At 35.8% G+C, this 19,931-nt stretch overlaps 1 protein-coding gene across 4 annotated transcripts in view; it reads right to left on the bottom strand.

The window, feature by feature from the left end:
• WDR19 (WD repeat domain 19) overlaps positions 1-19,931 on the bottom strand; it is a 48,385-nt gene that overhangs the window by 16,193 nt on the left and 12,261 nt on the right. For all 4 annotated transcript variants that reach the window (XM_074904667.1, XM_074904668.1, XM_074904669.1 and 1 more), the window contains 20 exons: positions 18,866-19,039; positions 17,214-17,284; positions 16,284-16,456; positions 16,071-16,185; positions 15,190-15,296; positions 14,647-14,769; positions 13,201-13,350; positions 12,520-12,667; positions 11,715-11,919; positions 10,998-11,157; positions 10,281-10,391; positions 9,899-10,008; positions 8,764-8,821; positions 7,714-7,860; positions 7,522-7,604; positions 5,954-6,037; positions 4,733-4,879; positions 4,234-4,358; positions 2,735-2,847; positions 1,824-1,892 (listed from right to left, as the gene is read on the bottom strand). In XM_074904667.1, the coding sequence (XP_074760768.1) occupies positions 1,824-1,892; positions 2,735-2,847; positions 4,234-4,358; positions 4,733-4,879; positions 5,954-6,037; positions 7,522-7,604; positions 7,714-7,860; positions 8,764-8,821; positions 9,899-10,008; positions 10,281-10,391; positions 10,998-11,157; positions 11,715-11,919; positions 12,520-12,667; positions 13,201-13,350; positions 14,647-14,769; positions 15,190-15,296; positions 16,071-16,185; positions 16,284-16,456; positions 17,214-17,284; positions 18,866-19,039 (2,473 nt within the window). The remainder of the gene's footprint in view (positions 1-1,823; positions 1,893-2,734; positions 2,848-4,233; positions 4,359-4,732; positions 4,880-5,953; positions 6,038-7,521; positions 7,605-7,713; positions 7,861-8,763; positions 8,822-9,898; positions 10,009-10,280; positions 10,392-10,997; positions 11,158-11,714; positions 11,920-12,519; positions 12,668-13,200; positions 13,351-14,646; positions 14,770-15,189; positions 15,297-16,070; positions 16,186-16,283; positions 16,457-17,213; positions 17,285-18,865; positions 19,040-19,931) is intronic.

Here is a 19,931-nt window from a genome sequence, read left to right as displayed (position 1 = left end):
GAGGCAGTGTGAGCACGGTTTGGATGACAGAAAGTGACAGTGGCAGTAAATGCTTAGCTGGAAGCTGGCAATGGGCCTGCTTAGGCAGGTTTCCAGTTTATATTGTCTAGAAGGGAATCTCAAGAAACAGAGTAGGTTCACAGACCTGATGACTACAGAATTTTTGAGATCATGAGCAAAATATTAGTTAGCAAAGATTGCTTCATCCCAAATTTCTTCTTTTTTTAGGGATAGAAAAGAGATTTTTAGAGATAATAAGGATGAAAACTGAAAGGTGTAAGACTGATGCTGCAACTGGTCTTCTGTCCGATAGTGGAATCTGAGAGCAATGAGCAGTGGATGTTGTCTACCTTGACTTTGGAAAGACTTTTGACACTGCCTGCCATAACATCCTCACAGAGAAGCTGATAAAGTATGGGCTGGATGAGCAGACAGTGAGGTGGACTGAAAACTGGCTGAATGGTCAGGCCCAGAGGCTTGTGATCAATAATACAAAGTCTAGCTGAAGGCCAGTAACCAGCAGTGTGCCCCAGGGGTCAATAGTGGGTCCAGTCTGATCTGGATGATGGAGCAGAATGCACCCTGAGGAAGCTTGCTGATGACACAAAACTGTGTGGAGTGGCTGATACACTAGAAGGCTGTGCTGCCCTGCTCCAGCTCCACAGGCTGGAGAAAAGGGCTGACAGAAACCTCAGGAAGCTCAACAAGGGGAAATGCAAAATCTTGCACCTGGGGAGGAACAAGCCCATGTGTCTGTACATGCTGGGGGCCGCCCAGATGGAAAGCAGCTTGGCAGAAGAGGACCTGGGGGTCATTATGAACATGAGCCACCAATCTGGCCCTGCAGCACAGGAGGATAATGGTATCCTGGGCTGCATTAGGAGCGTGGCCAGCTTGTCAAGGCAGGTGACCATTCCCCTCTACTCCAGGTGAGGCCACACCTGCAGTGCTGTGTCCTGTTCTGGGTTCCTCAGTCCAAGAGAGACATGGCCATACTGGAGAGAGTCCAGCAAAGGGCTGGATGAAGGACCTGCAGCATCTGTCATATGAGGAAAGGCTGAGAGAGCTGGCACTGTTGAGGCTAGAGAAGAGAAGGTTCAGAGGGGATCTTCTCATTTATGTAACTACTTGAGTGGAGGGCACAAAGAGGAAGGAGCCAGGCTGTCTTTAGTGTTGCCCAGTGACAGGACCAGAGGCAATCTGCACCAGTTGAAACACAGGAGGTTTCATCTGAACATCATGAAACACTTTCTCACTGTGAGGGTGACCAACCACTGGCACTGGTGGCCCACAGAGGTTGTGGAGTCTCCCTCCTTGGAGATATTCAAAAGCCAGCTGGATATGGTCCTGGGCAACCAGTTCTAGGTGGCCCTGCTTGAGCAGGGGGTTGGACCAGATGACCTCCAGAGGTTCCTTCCAATCTCAACTATTCTGTGACTGTGACAGAGAGTGAGAATGGAGTCATATTGACTTCTCTAACCATAGTGTGCAGACTGGAAATATCAGCAAAACTAAAAAACTGTGTATGGATATTGCTAAAATAATTATTCTAAACTCAGGTGTCTCTGACACACAACCACAAAAATCTGAATGAATTCATAAACCCTCCTTTGAAGACTGAAAACATGTTTTCCTCTGGTATCAGTATTAACTTATTCAATTTTTTTTAATGTTTGGATATCACCTTTACTGATAGAGTTTTCCTTCTATTTTCAACCTGTCCAAACACACTGTGTGGAGTTTCATGCTATGAAAATGTCACAACTCTGAAGGTAAACTTCTTGAAAAGATGAAGAATTTTTTCTTTTATCAAAGTTGCTTACTGTTTCAATTGCCATTTCTATAGCCAAGTTATCTTCTGTGCTTGGACTTTTCATGAAGTGCTTTAATGCCTAAAATGACACAGAAGAAAAGTTAAAACTGAGATACACAAAATTAACATTTTCCTAATTTTTATCAGGTTATTTCTCCCTGCAATTTGACAGATAAGTGGCACACTGAATGCTTATCTTGACTGTATTTTACAGATGTAAGGATAACCACATACACTACAGAGGTAGCAGCTGCTCTTACAGATACTCCTGCAAGAAAGAGGCGTTGAGTCTTTGGCAAATTCTGGTGTATACCTTCATTTAATGTGAAAGATGTTCAGAGCAATATGGTGAGAAGAAATTAATGATTAATGTGTAACTGGACCCTCCCTGTGACCCAGTTTAAGGAATGGTCACCTATAATGGCTGTAATTTGCAAAAATCAGTAATATTTTTTTGGTATGTGTTCAGTATGCAGAAGTCAGACATTCAATATGTGTCAGTTCACTGATTTGTAACTGATCAAAAAGAACTCTGTCAACATATTTCCTTCTTTAAAAAAAAGCTTTAAGGGCACGTTGAATTAATTAGTCAGCAACCAAGTCTTCATTGGCCAAGCTAATGAAATATAAATAAATTCTACTTCTGTGTTCATAACATTTAGATCCACCTGGAGCCTCTACTGCTATGAAAAAGTTACATGCATGGCAGTGTATAATTCACAGAATTTAGATAATTCACAGAATGTAGATAATTGTAAATATAAACATTTACTTATGTTTTTTACACTTTTTAAAAATATCAGTATGTCATCAGTTAAGGCAGCTAAGGTCCACTATGAACATCTCTGATTTTGAAGTACTGTATTTTGAACAGCTTCTATGAATGTTTAACTATCCCTGTTTTATTCTTTAAGTACTGACCCGTCCATATTGACCACACAGCAAGAAAAATTTTCCCGCCTGAAAATGTTTCTTTTCTCCTTCAAAATATAGTGCGATGCTCTGATAATCTTCATTGGTAGTACTTTCAGAACCTGCAACAGATACATAGCAATAATAGCAGAGTATTCTTATTAAGTAAGATAAAGGCCCCACTGAAGGAACAAATTCCTATTCTACAGGGGTTTTTTCTACCAACATTCAAAGAAAACCAAAGCCAGCTAGACTCAAGTTATGTCTTAGACATTTTTTCCTATTTAATCACACTAAATGTCAGATACTAGGAGCTAATAATGCAGTGAAATAATTGTTTCCATAGGTTTTACACCATAATGGGATTTCTGTTTTTATAACAGACATAAGAAAATGGCCTAACTATGACCTACTAATGAATTTTTCCATTATGTCTTGGCAAGAATAATCTCATAATCACTATTCTGTTTTATCACCTGAATTATTTTCATAGTTTAAGAATACAAGAATATATATGTATTGCACAGAGCAAGACTACCAGGACTAATGTAACTCTGTGGTAGCCGGGAATACCACTTAGTCTTCCAACCAAGATTCCATTTTAATGTACACGTCTACAACAAAGACTGTCACTACTCCAAAGTTAGTTCTAAATCCCTTTTCCATCCAGTTAGTTAACAATTTGAGACATCCTATTTTGGACAGGAGAGAAGGAAGAAAGCATAAGGAACAGTAGAACAATAGTGGCCATCTTGACAAGCAGCTGCAACAACACATCACCAAGCTACTATTGCAAAGTTATTGTAACCTTCATAACAAGAATACATTTTTTAAAGGAAGAGATTAATTGAAAATATAAGATAAATTGGTAGATATATATGTGGAACTCTTTCCACAAAGAATAGTGCCTGACACAGGTGAAAAATTTAAAATTTATTGCAAATTAACAAGCTGCACACTGACTGACTTGATGGCCTGAGTCAGCTTCTCAGTAAAGTCTCCTTTTTTGTCTGTCACTGAGACAAGAGGAGGCCACGAAGGGCCTTGAAGTGAAAACCAGGAAAGACAAGTGACATACACAGGTAAGAAAAAAGCTGGAACCATGAAAAAAGGAAAAGAGGGGATAAAAATCAAGAATTGTGCCAGTAAAATTCTCAGTTTTGGAAGGGCAGTTCAACATGTATAAAGGTCAAATAAAGGGATTCCTCAATGGACACAAGAAAATAGTCTAGACAAATACTTTATCTCTGTGGAGAAACAGAAAAAGCTCTAGCACAGGCAAGATTTGAAAACAACCTAGAATAAAGGCCAAAGGCAACAGCTAAACTGAAAGCAATGTCTAGCCTGTAAATCTGAATTAGACACAGATTGCTAATTCTATCTGTGATGACTGGACATGGAAAAGGCTGGAAAATAAAACTTCACACCCTTTGATTTCAAATTGGTCTGAACCCATTAAAAGAACAGCAAAACATACTGCAAGCAAACAATTAACCTGGAATACTCACTGATGATATCAGCATAAATCTCCATCTTGTTGTGTTGCTGAGCTAATGTGAAAGCTTCATTATTGCACTTGGACATGACCAGAAACTGGATGGCAGAACCATAGTCACCAAGCTGCAGAAAGAATCTAATCAGAATGAACAAATTAATATTTTAGTACTAATTAGCATAATGAATACACCAAATGTTTCAGGAATACTGTATATTTTGTGGCATACAAAGACGATACATTTCTAATACAGCATGGCAATTTTTCTTATTGTCTGAACTTAATACTTCAGGTTAATATGATTTTAATCTGAAAGTTTAAAAACAGAAAAAAAAAAATCAGTACCTGCTTAGCTGTCCAAATTTTAGAGAACTCAAATCAATAAACTGAAATATATCACCACTGGCCAAGTACCAATAAACAGAGTTTGATATGTTAGCAAGTCTCAACAACTTCCAATAAGTATGGCCTCTTTCACTCTTTCATTTCAACCTGTGTAAAATGATTGTTACCTGGCCACCATCTTTGCTCCATCAAGAGTCTGTGTTTCTCTCACAATATTAACAGCCTTTTCAGGATTATTAAGGTGATCCAAATATAGTCGAATTACACTGTCCCACTGTTTTGCATGCTCATAAGCTATCACAGCTTCTTTGTACCTGCAAAATAATGGTTCCACATCAGTTTTTCTAACTTAAAAATAAGTGTTTACAATATGGTGTGAAAGAAACATACAATATTTTATTTCTGAGAGGTTACTCTGTGACACCTTCCTTTCAATTTGCATATAATAGCCTTCTTCTGCATTTACTATGTTTTTCTTGTCTCTATTTCATTTTCTCTTTGGAGAATGAAAGGCGAAGAAAACAGGAAAACGTCTATCACAATACTATTTTTGACATACTCTGCCAGCATCCCTTCTAGTATATGTTAAAAGCAGTTCCATCAGCAAACATCACTGTTTCATCAGTTCTGTATGAAGCCACTTGGGAGTGAGATAACAACAACAAACAGACCATAACTAGTTGTACAGTTTTAAAAATGAGACTTCTATTCTGTAAACAAGATCAAGAAATTTCTCATTCTCATACTACACAATTGACTCAAATAGTATTTTCTAGTCTCATCAATGCAAACATTTAGCTTTGATGCTGTTTCATACTAACATAAAGTATTATTCTGAAGCACACTTACTTACATGTAAGGACTAGTAGAAACTACACTCTGTGATTAAATATAACCTATTCTGGGCTTTCATTTCAGACAGTAATTTCACATTATTCAATATTTTGCAAGTGCAGTCATCTGGTTCCAGAATGAAACTTTCTGAAATTTTCTTTCATAGTTATTCCACCTTTGAATGATGTTTAAAAATCACAGCTAAGGATCTGTTAGAAACAAACTGAACTTCAATACTCTGCTAAGTGGAATACTGCATTGGATGCAGTACCTAAAAACCTGTAATGATTTTTGCTAAAAAGATATTAATAAGGAAAACAATCAATTAGAAACATATCTCTGATACTTAGTGGAAGGTCCTTAGATTTTGTTTAAAATCTTTATTTAACACCTTAAGTTTTCGTATTTCAGAATCCATTTTCACAAGGCTATTTTATAGAGAATTTAAAGTCTGTCTTTTAATTTATTTTACCAAAAGAGTAATGTATAATAGTAATAGTAACAACAATAATAACAACATGTTTTATAAAAAAAAGATAAGCACTCAAACACACCTGCCATCTGCTTCTTTGGCCTTTGCATACTGTAGGTGAATCTTTGGAGATGAAACATGAGGAAGTAGTTCACCAACCTTTGCCCTAGAAAGACAAGATAATAATTATTTAATAAATATATTCCAAATTTTCCAATATGTTCCAAATAAAATACATTGCAAATTTTCTCCAGTAAACCAGGCATATTTATATCAACACTGAAAAGGAGGCTAAAAAAGAATTTAGCATAATGTATAAGCTTTGAAGGCACTTTAACAAAAAAGCTGTACTTTATAGATGCAAGAACTAGAAATTACAGATGACTTCATGAACATACAGACTTAAGAGACAGTATCTTCTTTTTTTAAAGTCTGAGACATACGAGCATAAGAAGTGCCAGACTAATATTTTTTACCTCTGGTATTTTCTAATTAATCTACAGAAGAAGCACAGTATTAAAGCTGTAACCTGAAAGAATGTGCAAAAGAGTACAAAAAGACAACCAATAAGGTGTGATTGTGTGCTTAAGGCCATAGGTTGTACAGAGGACTCTAGTCAGTTAGAACCTGACTCTCTGAGCAACAACATCCATAACAGCAGAGTGTGAAGGAACAAAGAACTATGTCAGTCCTTCCATAAATCTAGCTTCAGGAATTGCAGAGTGATACAATCTTGAAAAGCCAGCAAACTAAGCAGTGGGCCTTTCAAGACAAAGAATATGAGAGACTGAAGAGAGGCTGACCTTAAATCTCACCCCTGCCTGAACAAAAGAGCACTACCCAAACTGAACCTCCTTCTGCTAGAGTAAACAAAGCTTGTGCCTCCCACTTTACAAACCATGGCTGTCATTACATGCAAGCTACCCTACTTAATGGAGCATTCTCTTGGTCTGTTCTGATGACACGGACATCTCTATGAGGGAATAAAATTTTCCTTAGTAAATGAACATAATATTCCAACCTAATTTTTAGAGGACTTGTATGAAAGAGGAGCGGTCCTTCTGATCTCTGCTCCAATCAGTTCTTAATAGTACAAGTCTATAAAATGTAATTAGGCAAGAATTAAGCCCTTAAATCTCTCAGTAAACTGTACTTTTCCACTGGAAACTTGACAATAATAAAATTCACTGGAAAAAAAAAAGTATTGAACATAATGCCAGTGATTTTGACTACTCATGATAGACCTCACTTGAATCAGCAACTTAGAATCACTTCCAACTATCTGAATATTCAGTCTCAGCTATGTATTTTATAACTGAAGAAATGTAATGAACTAAACAGAAACTACACGAATAAAATTACTAAATTCAGTGGACACGTGCACACACACACAAAGGACTCAAAACTGCAGGTAACATTAAACATAATACACACACAAAAAAGGAAGACTATTTCCCAATTACAGTAAGACCATTTTTAAAACAACAGAAGCTTCTGAGAGAACACTATTCTTGTTTAAGCTTGAGGGAAATATAAAATCAATGAAACATAATTAATCAGACATTGATACTATTCAGAGAATCTTTCCTTTCTAAAGAGTACCACAGCAAGTTCTCTGAAATATAACACTTCCCTGAAACCTGTACTTACCAGTTTTTACACCGGATATATACTGATGCCGCCTTGTCATAATATTGTCCCTTTTCATACAGCTGAGCAGCTTCTGAAAATTGCTACAATATTGAAAATCAAAATATAATTTCTAAATTAAGATTACAAATAAATAAATGGCTTAATGAATTCACATATTCAGCCTTGGCTTTATTAAACTCTTTTGAATACCTTCATACACTCCAGAATAGCTCCACAGTCTCTTTTTAGCAACCTACTGGGATGTTTAATGGCCTGGTTTACCCCTCGACGGATATCTCCCATTCGAATGGACATTTGAGCCACTCCAGCAAGACAAGCTTCATCATGTTCCTGATACTGGCAACCAAATAAAAAGCAGTAACTATACATTCTACATCAGAAATACCAGGTCACAAAAGCCACAGTAACCAAGCAATGAAACAAATGAAGAAAACATTACATGGATTTAGTTAAATCAATATTTGTCTCAAAATTCTTGCTTAGCTGCAGCTATCAATTTTTTAGAAGAACCCGGCTTAGTTTTAGTCCTTAAGATTTGTCTTTTTTTACATTTCACTTACAAGAGTTCTCCAGATCAAGCATACATGACAAGAATCTGTTTTACAGATAGCTCATTACTAGTCTCTTCTTTCCTCCAAAACCAACAGTAGATAAACTATAAGCAGGACTTTTTCTTTATTTTCTTTAAAAAGTTGGTAAGGACACTGATGTTTCATAAAGCCAATAGCTTGAATTCAGAAAACATTGCTATTTTCCCTATTATTTTCTTCTATTATCATTTAAGCTGCTTCATAATAGACAATTTCCAAATATTAGGGGAAATAATGCCAGAATAATGGAGGATCTAGTGAATATGATGTTTATTTTCTACCACAATCCGTGCTTGTCTAATATCAATTCAGTAAAGAAGAACAGAAGGAATAATTAGGACTTTTGTTATAACAATGAAAATCCTAGCCATATTTTCTCTGACATTTGCATATCTATTATGAAACTGCTCAAACTGTAAAAACCTGTCTAGTTATGACATGTTAATACAAAGGCAATACTGCTTTATACCTAGACAAAGCACAAGTCTGTACAATAAAAGCAAGAGAAGCGTAAAGACTGCTATCCCAAAAGCAAGTCATACAGATTTAGAGCTGAATAAACAAAATCTAAATTGAAATGAGTCTGAAACACGATGACTTAATGTGTAGTGTGATAGTACAAACGCTATAATTACTAAAAAGGAATTACCTTATTGTTTCCAGTGATTCCCTTCTCATAATGTGCCAGAGCATTAATATAATCGCCCCTAAAAGAAAACTGAAAGTTATATGGAAGAATATTTTTAATAGGAAGAGACGGTTACCTTCCTACCACACAGAGTATGCATGTCTCTGTCTTGCTTTAGACATTAACGACTCCATACAAAGACGTGAAGTATGCAAAAGATGGACAGTCACACAGTATGTCATGGCAGTTCCTGTGTACTTTATCAAGCTATTAGTCAAAGAGGCAGTCCGTCTCTCAGTTCTGTTATACCGAGACCAATAAATCTCCCTTGAAAGGCAGGTAAAGAATCTATCTGCACAATACACCTCAATAATTTCATCTCTACTTCCACATTTTTCTGGAAGATAAATGAAACTAACCTTCTAAAATTATTTAGAATTTTTGCAACATAAAAAATGAAGGCAATTTTTTTTCCTTAAGTACATTCAGAACTCAAGTTACAGATGGGTGCATTGCTTCAACTGCCTCTGTTCCTTCCTTTCTGTGACCAACAAGTGTCCTCTCTCAGTGCCATGGGCACTATCAGGGGGGAGTTGTCTAAAAACTCTATTAATAGATCAAAATTTTTCCTCTTGGTTTAGACATTAAACAGACCAGGTTTCATCTGTGAAGAATTAGCTATAAAATAGACTTTAAAATATCATGGCAAATGGTTAATACATTCTCTCTTTCAGGGACTCCTCTTCCTAAAATATGTAAGAAAATGAAGGCTACTGGTTATTTAAGGAAAGATGGGCAAAAGGCAAGGCTTTCATCCAGTGTAAGAATTGTTAAATAGTGTGAACTAACTTTATTTTTCAAGCACTTGCCTGTAACAAACTATGTATTTGGTAGATTATGTTCTTATAACAGTTCACCTACAAGTTGCATAGAACCCAGATATACTGAAATTAATCAAAAGTAACTATTATTTGCTAACATATGTCTCTAGCATGAAGCATTCCTTACAAAACTACTCTTCCTCACACTATAGCTGCAAGACCTTACAGAATCTTCTCTCAGCAATGCAGTCAGCTGTACCTCAATTCTATGTTCTTTCAGGCAGCATGAGTATTGGTATAATATTCTTATACTGCAACTTTACAGGAGAACTTACATGAACTCAAGCTGCACTGCATATTCCTTTGATATGAAAGGGATTTGGTCTGGGGCCAAACGCTTAGCCAGCTGAAGTGCACTGTCCCAGTGCTGCAAGTCTTTTCGCATCTATTAACAAAGAACAGTAACATTTTCTGGTGCAAGTATCAAATTCTGAATTCTAATAGGAACTTTATATTATTCTGAATACAAATATAGAGCTAGTATTGTAGAAAGATTCAGACAATTTGAGAGACATTAATCCTAAAAGAATGTCTGTCAGTCACACAATGGCAAGAACAAAACCATAAAAGGGCAGAATTATCAGAAGGTAAAATATTCCAACATTAAGGTGGAGATGAAAGCAGCAGAAAAAAAATCTACACATCTTAAATGAATACCTCAAGTGCAGCAATAGGACAGGAGGATGCCAGATATAAATCCTGAGCCAGATTAAAATCACTAGTAAACATGGCAAGATGTCCTGCTAAAAGGTTGTGGTCCTCTATTCCCTGCAAAAAGATGTAATAGGTGCAAAAACAGTCCAAAAGAAAAAAATAAATTCTTTTGAGTAACATTATCTAGTAAGCCCAGTAAAACAAAACATCCTTACATTTTATAACCATGTGTATTGGACTCTACAAACCAGAAAAAGACCTCACTTTCTTATTGTAGCTCAAAGCCACTATAGCTAACACTGTCTAAAATCAACAATCTGCAGAAGTATATTTTAAAGGTACTATTTTATGCACGCTTTTAGATGTATAATCGTGATCTATTTTAAAAAACATTTTCTTAAAAATGTTTTAAAACACTTTCTTAAAAATAACAGAGGAAAAAAGAGCTGAAAAAATGAGTGGACACGAATATATTCTGCTGCTCTCAAGCAAATGCAGAAGGGAACGTGCATTCCAGTAGAGATTGCAACCACTTCAAGAGAAAACCAAGCAAGAGTTATGTGGTTTGGACACTTTCTCCTCTATAACTATTAACTTCCTTGAAAATAATTCACCTTCTATTTTGAAAAAACAAAATCTGCACAAAAATAAGAATTCAGCAATTCTTAAAGAAGAATGAAATCATCACGTTTCCTATTTAAAAGGGACTTTACATTTTACCTTTATTTGCTCTAGTGACATAACCATCCCAGCATTACCAAATGTCCGATAAACACGTATTGCAAAATCCACCTCCATATGCTGTAAGCAAGCTTTGGCCAGCTCATTCCAACCAGACTGGTCGTTAAGAAGTCTGCACACCTCCCATGCTTCAGAAAACCTATAGAAGGTAAAACACATTTAGAACTAGTGTAATTCATAACTAAAATTCCCCTTCAACACATCTTTTTCCTGATACTATTGTAGGGAAACCACAAAAAGCATTTACTTCTAAGCCATGGAGAGAAAGGTGTGTCAAGAAGAAAGGAGAAATACAAATGCATAACTTACAGTTCCATTTAACCTGTTTCTACCACACTTTTTTTTGAAACTATCTGCTTTCCCTACTGTGGCATTCTTTCCATTAAACTGATTTTGCACTGCTTCACTACAGCGGGAGGGGAGTATGCAGGAAGAACCTTCATCTGGTTTTGGAAGAGCCACTGTCATAAAACCCAAAATCAATCTTGAAAAAAAAATTACTTCAGCTTTTACTTGACAGTGGAAAAACAAATAATGCACCACGGGGTCACTTACTTCACTTAGTCTGCATAGACAGCTACATGGACTCATGGATCAATCTAACTTGTCAATATTCAGCAAGACATTTTTATATCACTGGGATATGCTGTATTGAGCTATAAACACAGAAGAAAACAATTTAAAACACAGATGTACCTTTTCAGCATTAAAGTCTGAGTAAGCATTTGCGTCAGCTCATTAGGTCCAAAGTCTTTCAAATCGCCAAGGAAACTGTGAGTGCTTAGATAGATATTGTTTGTTTTCCCACTTGGAGTCTGACAAGTTAATTCTCCATTATACAACAACAAAGGTTTATGGGAAAAGGGGACTTCCGTGCCACCTGCCAAAATAATCTTTGATCCTAGATTCAAAGATCAGGAAGAAAAGACAACGTCATTTAAAAATCCCTATATGATGTAAAATGTAGCAAGCAGTCACAGCTGAAATAAAGCAGATCTGCTGCGCATTAGTTCAAGGTCTCTAAATCTGGTAGTCACCGTCTACTGTACAACACATTTTTCAGTAAATATAAATAACTTAAATCTTCTAAACAAGTAATCATTTTCCAAATGTTTGTCGGTAGATTTCTTAATGTTTCTCTATTAGAAATACAGAAATTGCTAAGATTACAATTTTGTTTAACAGGGTAAGTGAATACAGGTTTTGTCACCCTGATCCTAAGATTTTCTCATGAACATTTCAAATTACAGTTGAAGTACAATGTGTAAATTTCATGTGAAAAATTATAATAGCAAGAAGCTTAGGGAGTTAAGACCAAACTGCCTTATTGGAGCTTTACAGAGAAACCTACAAAGCAACTACTATTCATCAGTTGCACCTTAAAACTTCTGTAGTACTCTTTATTTTTATATGCAATTATGAAAAATATTTAAGATGAAGATTCAGAACATGCTTTACTTTATTAACTAAAATACTAAGCTTTTAAAAACATTTACAGTACCTTGAATGGCATCCTTATGAAAAACGTAAGTGTACACTTTATCATCATCAAAAGCAACAAAAACACCTTTATCCATTGGCCAGTTTTCCCACAGGACTCCTTTAATAGTTGGTGAGAAGTTTGGAATCTCATATAATCTATCTTTTACCTACAAATAATGCAAAAGTAAAATTACTAGCAAGTGACTAAGGAGACAAACTAAATATTCATTCTGGTTATGATTAAAAATAAAAAGAGAATATAAATAGTGAATAAATAGAAACAATGTATTAAGAAAAAGTTTTTGTATAAGCAGTGACTCTGAATAACATAATTCAGAAGGGAAATAAATGGAGAAAATGCACATTATATGAATGTTATTTACTTTTCTTAGAAAAAAGGTATAGTAATAATATGCAGTGAAATTGGCAGCTAAAATATCTCTATCTGAATACAAAACCACACACATTTCAGAAAAATACTGATCAGGAATTTAGTATAATGAAATTGTCCTGATCTACCACGACAGTTTTTATTCCCTTACATTACAACTGAGTTATCTTCAAGCCACTTTAGCAAATTCTTCTACCAGCATACATGTTGGAGTGACAAAAGTGTCTTCATTCTGTATTAAATACACTCTATAATAGACAAAGAGCCTGCTTGTAAATACAACTGTACGGATATCTCACACTAACTTACTGGACAATAGACAAAGCCATCACTTTTGTCATCTATGAAAGCCATTCTGGTTCCATTGGGATCTGGAAAAATTTTTCTTACACTGACAGGATGCCGATATTCATTCACATACTGCCAGTCTTCAATGTAGAAATAATGAATAACTCCAGTCTAATGAGAAATAACAGAAAAAGCTAATAATGACATCAGTAAGTGGCAAATGGATAATTAACTTCATTGTAGTTTCTCCCATCTTAGAGTGTTAAGCATGAAGAGTGTTTACAGAAAAATACTTCTGGGTGATTTTTTGTCTTCCTCCTTCATTCACAGCTGGTTTTGGGCAGGATAGGAAGACCTGGAGCTTTCTGGAGGGTGGGGAAAGGAGTTGGAGGTTTGAGGGATTTTCTGTTGGTTTTGTTGTTTATCTGACTCTGCTTTGTGGACACAAGCTGTATTTACTGTGCACTTCTCTAAACAGGGGAAATCCTGCCTCATTGCTGAGAGAAACTAAACCTTCAAAGCTCAAAAATTTGCCTCCAAGGAAGAACCACACATTCTTAAGAGCAGATGTACCTAATTCAGGGGAGAAAAGCAATCAAACTGATTTGTGATTAATGCTATATTTCAACCAGTGTCACACAAAGAACACTGAAAGTAAAAGGTGGCTTTTGAAGACAATTGTAAAATTTGCACACATCAAACTGATCAGTTGCGAATTTAGTACTTCATATTTATCAATACCACTGTGAAGGTGGGAAAGCCCTCAACTGCTCCAAAACCACTCCAACAGTTATTAAACCAGTGATAACACCAGAGAGAGTGATTCTTTCTTCTGGAAGGACAATACATCAGTTTGTGTCACAAAGAGTGCCAAATATGCTCTGTATTCCCAGCGCCAGAAAATACTAGAAGAAAAGAAACTACCTCTCATACAAAGGAAAATCTCTGGAAAAATCCTTAAGCATGTTCACATGTGCCCTCTTAATTCCTATTTTTGTTGAAAAACCTAAAAAAAATTCTCGTGGGGCAAAGGCTTCAATAGTAAGTCAAGACTTCCATTTATGCTATCATACTTGTTTACCTAGGTACCTTTTTGTCCCCATCTATCACATCAGCACCTAAATCCACAAATTCGCAAGGCAAGTGCTACGTTCTTTCTTATATCTGGAAGACAGTTTGATTGCCAGCTCTCTCACTAATGCAACAGAATTAAATTCTGCTATTAAAATCAGTGTTTTGCAACAAACACTACTAAAAGCAAAACTTAACCTTCCTGCCAGTGCACTAGTAAAGGAAGTTGGATGCAATTCTGACTGTATTTGCATAAAGTTCTTGCATAGAAAATAATCCACTGTAAGCTTCTCAGAAGCACAATTTTTTTACTAGAAGTACGAGTAATAATCCAAACAATTCAGCTAGAAATATATTCCATCTCAAAATATCTTTAAAAACAGAAGCATGACTCACATCTGTACCATATATGAGGAAGTCACTAGTTAAAGCATGGCACAAAATTCGGTATTTATCATCATCTGCTGGGAACAGCCGAGTTTCTCGTTCCTCCTGAGCATCCAAACCTTCACTTTCTATCTAAATACAAAGAATAGAACAAACTGAAAAACTCCACTGTTAACAATGAGGTATCATAGTCTTGTTTATATCAAACAGTAAGGAAATGAGATGAAAACAAATCTGCACGTGCATCCCTTTTTATCCAGCATCTGCTTCTGTCAAATGCCCACAGAGACTTTTAAAATAAAACTTGTTGAATAGTTCACAAGAAAACACTTTTTCTTCACCTATTCTAGGCTAGGTTGTATTTCTAAAGTCTATAGGAGCTCAGCTTTATATTTTAATTAGCCAGCAAAAAAACCCTAAATAATTTTAAATATTTATCTTTATTATGATAACTGAAGATCACTCCATTTTTTCTCATTTTAAAAATTGTATTAACTTGTTCATCTTAGATCAGCTCATTAGTTCAACACTCCAAACTGCCAGAGCTCTTACCATATGCAACTGGACTTTACCCTCAAAAAGAGCAGCAGCATAATCGGAATTAAGGTGCATACTTGCTACTGTCCCCAGGTACTCCACATCTTTAAGCTTTTTTATATCTAAAGAGTTCAAACAGAAAAGAAAAGGTAAAAATATTTTGATTTTGTATAGGTCTTCACTTATCATCATCTAAATTTGCAGCTAAGTAATCAGATGTGAAAAACTCACAACTAAGCAGAAAGGGGACAAGTCACACAGAGACTTTCTTCTTAGCAGTCAGAACTGGTTAGAAAAGACAAGAGAAACTCTTTTCTTACACAACTCTGACTAGTATTCTTACAGTTTTGATAAATTTATTATCTGATAATAAATTTATTTTGATATATTTTGAATTTCGATAAATTTATGAAAGGTGAGCTTAGAGTGACATGAAAGTTTTAAATCCACTGTCTAAAATTTGGACATAACATAACCAATTTTACCTTATCCCATGTAAACAACATGAAATTCTACCAAACTGAGTAATTAAACCCTCTGATCATATAGTTCCTAGGTACTCTGCCAAACTTAGTATTTAAAGACATGGTCAAATAATGTCCCAAAGCTTAAAAGTCCTTCATTGGTTAACAACATGAAAAGAAAACAATAAAAAAGAAACATTCTACATTTCATTACCAATACCTTGAACCTGAAGCTTGCTTTCTATTATTTACAATGCCTTGTCATAACTGCTTCACTTTGCGAAGATCATTATCTGGTCCTAAAAGGACCATATGGAAATTTAAGTTGTTATTGTACAATGTGGAATGTCCAGAACTGCTAAACACAATACCGAATTAATAAAATAAAGCACAATGATGTAGTACTTTTAAGAGAACTAAATTTATGCTTACTATTCTCTCCAAGTGAATAAAACCAAGCCCGATTGTTCATTCCTACAGCCAAATGATAAACACCAATAGCAACAAAACTAGGCTCTACTTCAACAGAGACTGTGACTGGTAGCTCCTGTAAGAAAACAAAACAAAATAAAACAATTTTCATCCACTATTCATATCTACATTACTTATATCTAAATGAAGATTAAAAGGAAGAGGTTATCATACTCTCTCCACATGATTTGCTACAGTAACTTCAAGAAGAGAAGTGAGGTAGGCAATCCGCGTACTGCAGGCATCTCCAAGGATTGGAAGCTTTGTCAAGAAAACATGGAGGGATCCTCTTCGTGTAGATACTGCCAACAACTGTCCATCATCTGTCCAAGCCAGCTGATCTACACCTAAAACATTCACAAGTTTTTGCAGGAAAAAAAAAAAAAAAAAAAGGCCTTTCTTTGACTACTAAAACCAAGAAACAATTATTTTGCTTTAAGATGTGAAAATGGTAGGAATGTATACCTAGGAATGTATGTACTACTGTACTCATAACCAATCAATGTAATTCCAAGATTAACTGGAAGCACTCAAACCAAACCCGTAATTTACTAATTTAGCATTTTCCTAAGGGTGAAGATTTGACAATAAGTGAAGTATTTACGGGCACTACAAGAGGAGATAATGGTCGTAACTCATTACCCAAGAACATACTCTTGTAACAATGTTCTGGAAGCCACAGGCACAAATCCTGTATATCAGGATGAGAACAGATTAAGTATCATATGTCAGTACAAGAAATACTGAAAAATAAAAAAAAAAGCTACCAGAAAAACAATGGAAAGAAACAAAAACCAGTTAAGTATATTATTTTAGTAATCTGAATATACTGCATTACAGATTCAAAAAACCAAAACACTAACTGATCAAATATTCTGAGAGCTGTACTTCTCTATACTTTGAATAGATAAAATGAAATAGATTCCCATTTTGTTATGGGTCACCTAATAAATACAAGTGGGAAAGAAGGAATTTATGATAAATTCTGTACTTACACAGTTTTTCCAACAACAGTACTTTCACTCATGTGAACAGAGTCACCATCAAAATTTTGGTTTACTTCATTTGTAAAAATTTCTATCCTCATGGAGACCATTAACATACCTTTGTTTTCATCATCCAAGTTTATTATGGCATACATTTCTCTCAGGTCTGACAGATCATGGATTTTAATGCTAAAACAAAAATAAAGTCATTCTCACTAAAATAAATCACAGTCTTTATAAACTGGCAGAAACCAAACCCAATCAAGACAGCTTAATAGAGCAAAAAATAGAACACAAATGCAAAATGCCTTCCATTTCCTAAAGAGCAACACACACTCATTGTTATCCATCACTTTAAATAGTGTATCACTATCACTGTACAAAAAGACTTGCTCGGAGAACAAAAATTTGAGGAAAAGGCACAAATCCGACTTGAAAGAAGTCAGGGTGGGAAACACACACCATTATTCCCTTTTGACCTGTAAAATACAGGTTAGGTTAAAAACACTTTCCTGATGCACAAACACTGCTTGAAACACAGATGCAAAAAACTATCTTTCAATCCTGCTTCACATAAAAAGGGACAGAGTGAGAGGTTACTTATGTTGTCATGTTACTCAATATATGCTAAAGAACCCCTTAAAGAAATAACACCTATTGTACAATAGCTGAAGTGCTTGAAATTGCACCATGTTTTGCTCATAGTAATCCCACTCTTGATGTGCAAATGTCATACAAAGAACTGAGGACAGACAAAACCATCTGACTCCTACCATCACTCAAGCTCCTTTTTTGCCGAAGTATTCAGATATCACAGAATCAGGGAGTAGCAGACGAGGAGCTAAAGGAGATAGTCTATCACATGCACAACATAAATTGGAAGAACTCCAGTCTCTAACTACTTTTTTCCTTAATTACTTACACCTTTACACTTTTGTCTAGATTGCAGATAAGACCAAACACCAGGGAGGAGGATATCGGCATACTCAGTACAGCTTTAAATGAATTGTTCTCCTATTGCTAAGCAGAAGTTTATGTCCAGTCAATAAATCATAGCAAAGAAATTTTGAAATTTTTGTAGCCAAGTAACATATTAGAAAAAGCAAGAATCAAAAGGAATAAACTATACTAAAGTTTACTTTTTTTGTTTGTTTGTTTACAATTAATTACAATAAAGTTAATTACAATTGCAGGTATTTTGGTCAAAATCAGCCTCATTAGCTTCTCCTAACTTTAGGCTGAGAGGCAGTTTGACAGAGCAATTAATCTCATCTCTGCAGTGACTTCTCAGGGAGCCTTGAAGCCTTAGGGAGCCTAGCTTCAGTGCTTAACACTACAGTTACCACACAATCATCAAGGTTGGAAAAGACCTTGAAGATCACCTAGTCCAACCATTAACCTAATACTGACCTTTCCCAACTACACCATATCCCTCAGCGCTATGTCAACACAACTCTCAAACATCTCCAGGGATGGGGACTCCACCACTGCCCTGGGCAGCCCATTCCAACGCCTAACAACCCCTTCTGTAAAGAAATACTTCCTAATGTCCAGTCTAAACCTTCCCTGGTGTAACTTGAGGTCATTTCATTACCTCTTGTCCTATTGCTTGTTACTTGGTTAAAGAGACTCATCCCCAGCTCTCTGCAACCTCCTTTCAGGTAGCTGTAGAGGGCGATGAGGTCTCCCCTCAGCCTCCTCTTCTCCAAACTAAACAACCCCAGTTATGTGAGATGAATTCCATTTTTTATGTATAAAACTACCACTTACCAATTGTCTCCACATGATGCAGCTTTGTTTAATGACTGTGATATAGCAATGCTGCTTAGATTATCCTTATGATTATGAGCTTGAAAGATTTCCTGACCTATCTCACGGATATGCGTAGAAATGACTACAAAACACCCCCGTGAGAAACCAATCATAATGTAGCCATCACCATACCTGTTACAAAAAAAGCGCAACAATTAAGAAAAAAGATCTATTTATGCAACAGTCTTTCAGACTACTTAGGAACTGTCAATACCTCCTTTTAATAGGAGAAATAATCAGATTATGGGAATTTAGATATAATGCAGAACAACATAGTATAAAATAGATGATGGGAAAAACAACCGAAGATTCTTAAAGGACAAAACCATGTTTGTGCTGACAGTTTACTCATAAGTCATCTTTATTATCTCTTCTACATATTATAATGGCATTTTACTTTCAGCAAGCTGCATACATGGTGGTGATGCCAGGAGAAAGACCTCTGGTATCTTCATTGGAATAAGAATGCCAGAAGATGGAAACTTCCATTTCAAGGTTCTGGCAGACTTGGTCCCTATGCTAAAAATAATAATGCCCCTTAAGGCATACTACTGCAAACACAGCGGAAGTACCAAAGCTACAATTTGTATTTGTGAATAGACAGTCTGTTTACTTTTCACAGTGTCAAGTAGAAATAATGAGGTTAAGGCAGAAGTAGTTACAGTGTGTAAGGATGAATTCAAACAGTATCTCATCAGCTTAGTTACCAAAAAATCATTGCAATGCAAACAGCCCAGGTATGCCTTGTTAAACATGTAGCCATAATTTAAGAAGTATATAGCTACAGGTTTTCTTACACAGTTGTAGTGTAAAGGGATTAAATGTCATTTCCGCATTGACTGAACAGGCACTAAAAGACACAGTGTTATGATTAAAGATACAGAAACAGTCCAGCTACTTTTTGGGTACAGGGCTGAAACTTCTAGCCTGGGATTTTTTCAAAGGAACATTACCAATTGGATTACATACGGGAAGGCTACAAGAACTCTGCACAACTTTGTAAACCAACACACTAGCTGAAGGA

The sequence above is a fragment of the Athene noctua genome, chromosome 4 (genome assembly GCF_965140245.1).
Source record: "Athene noctua chromosome 4, bAthNoc1.hap1.1, whole genome shotgun sequence".
In the NCBI taxonomy this organism is placed as follows: Eukaryota; Metazoa; Chordata; class Aves; order Strigiformes; family Strigidae; genus Athene; species Athene noctua.
This window is presented reverse-complemented; position numbering and strand designations above follow the sequence as displayed.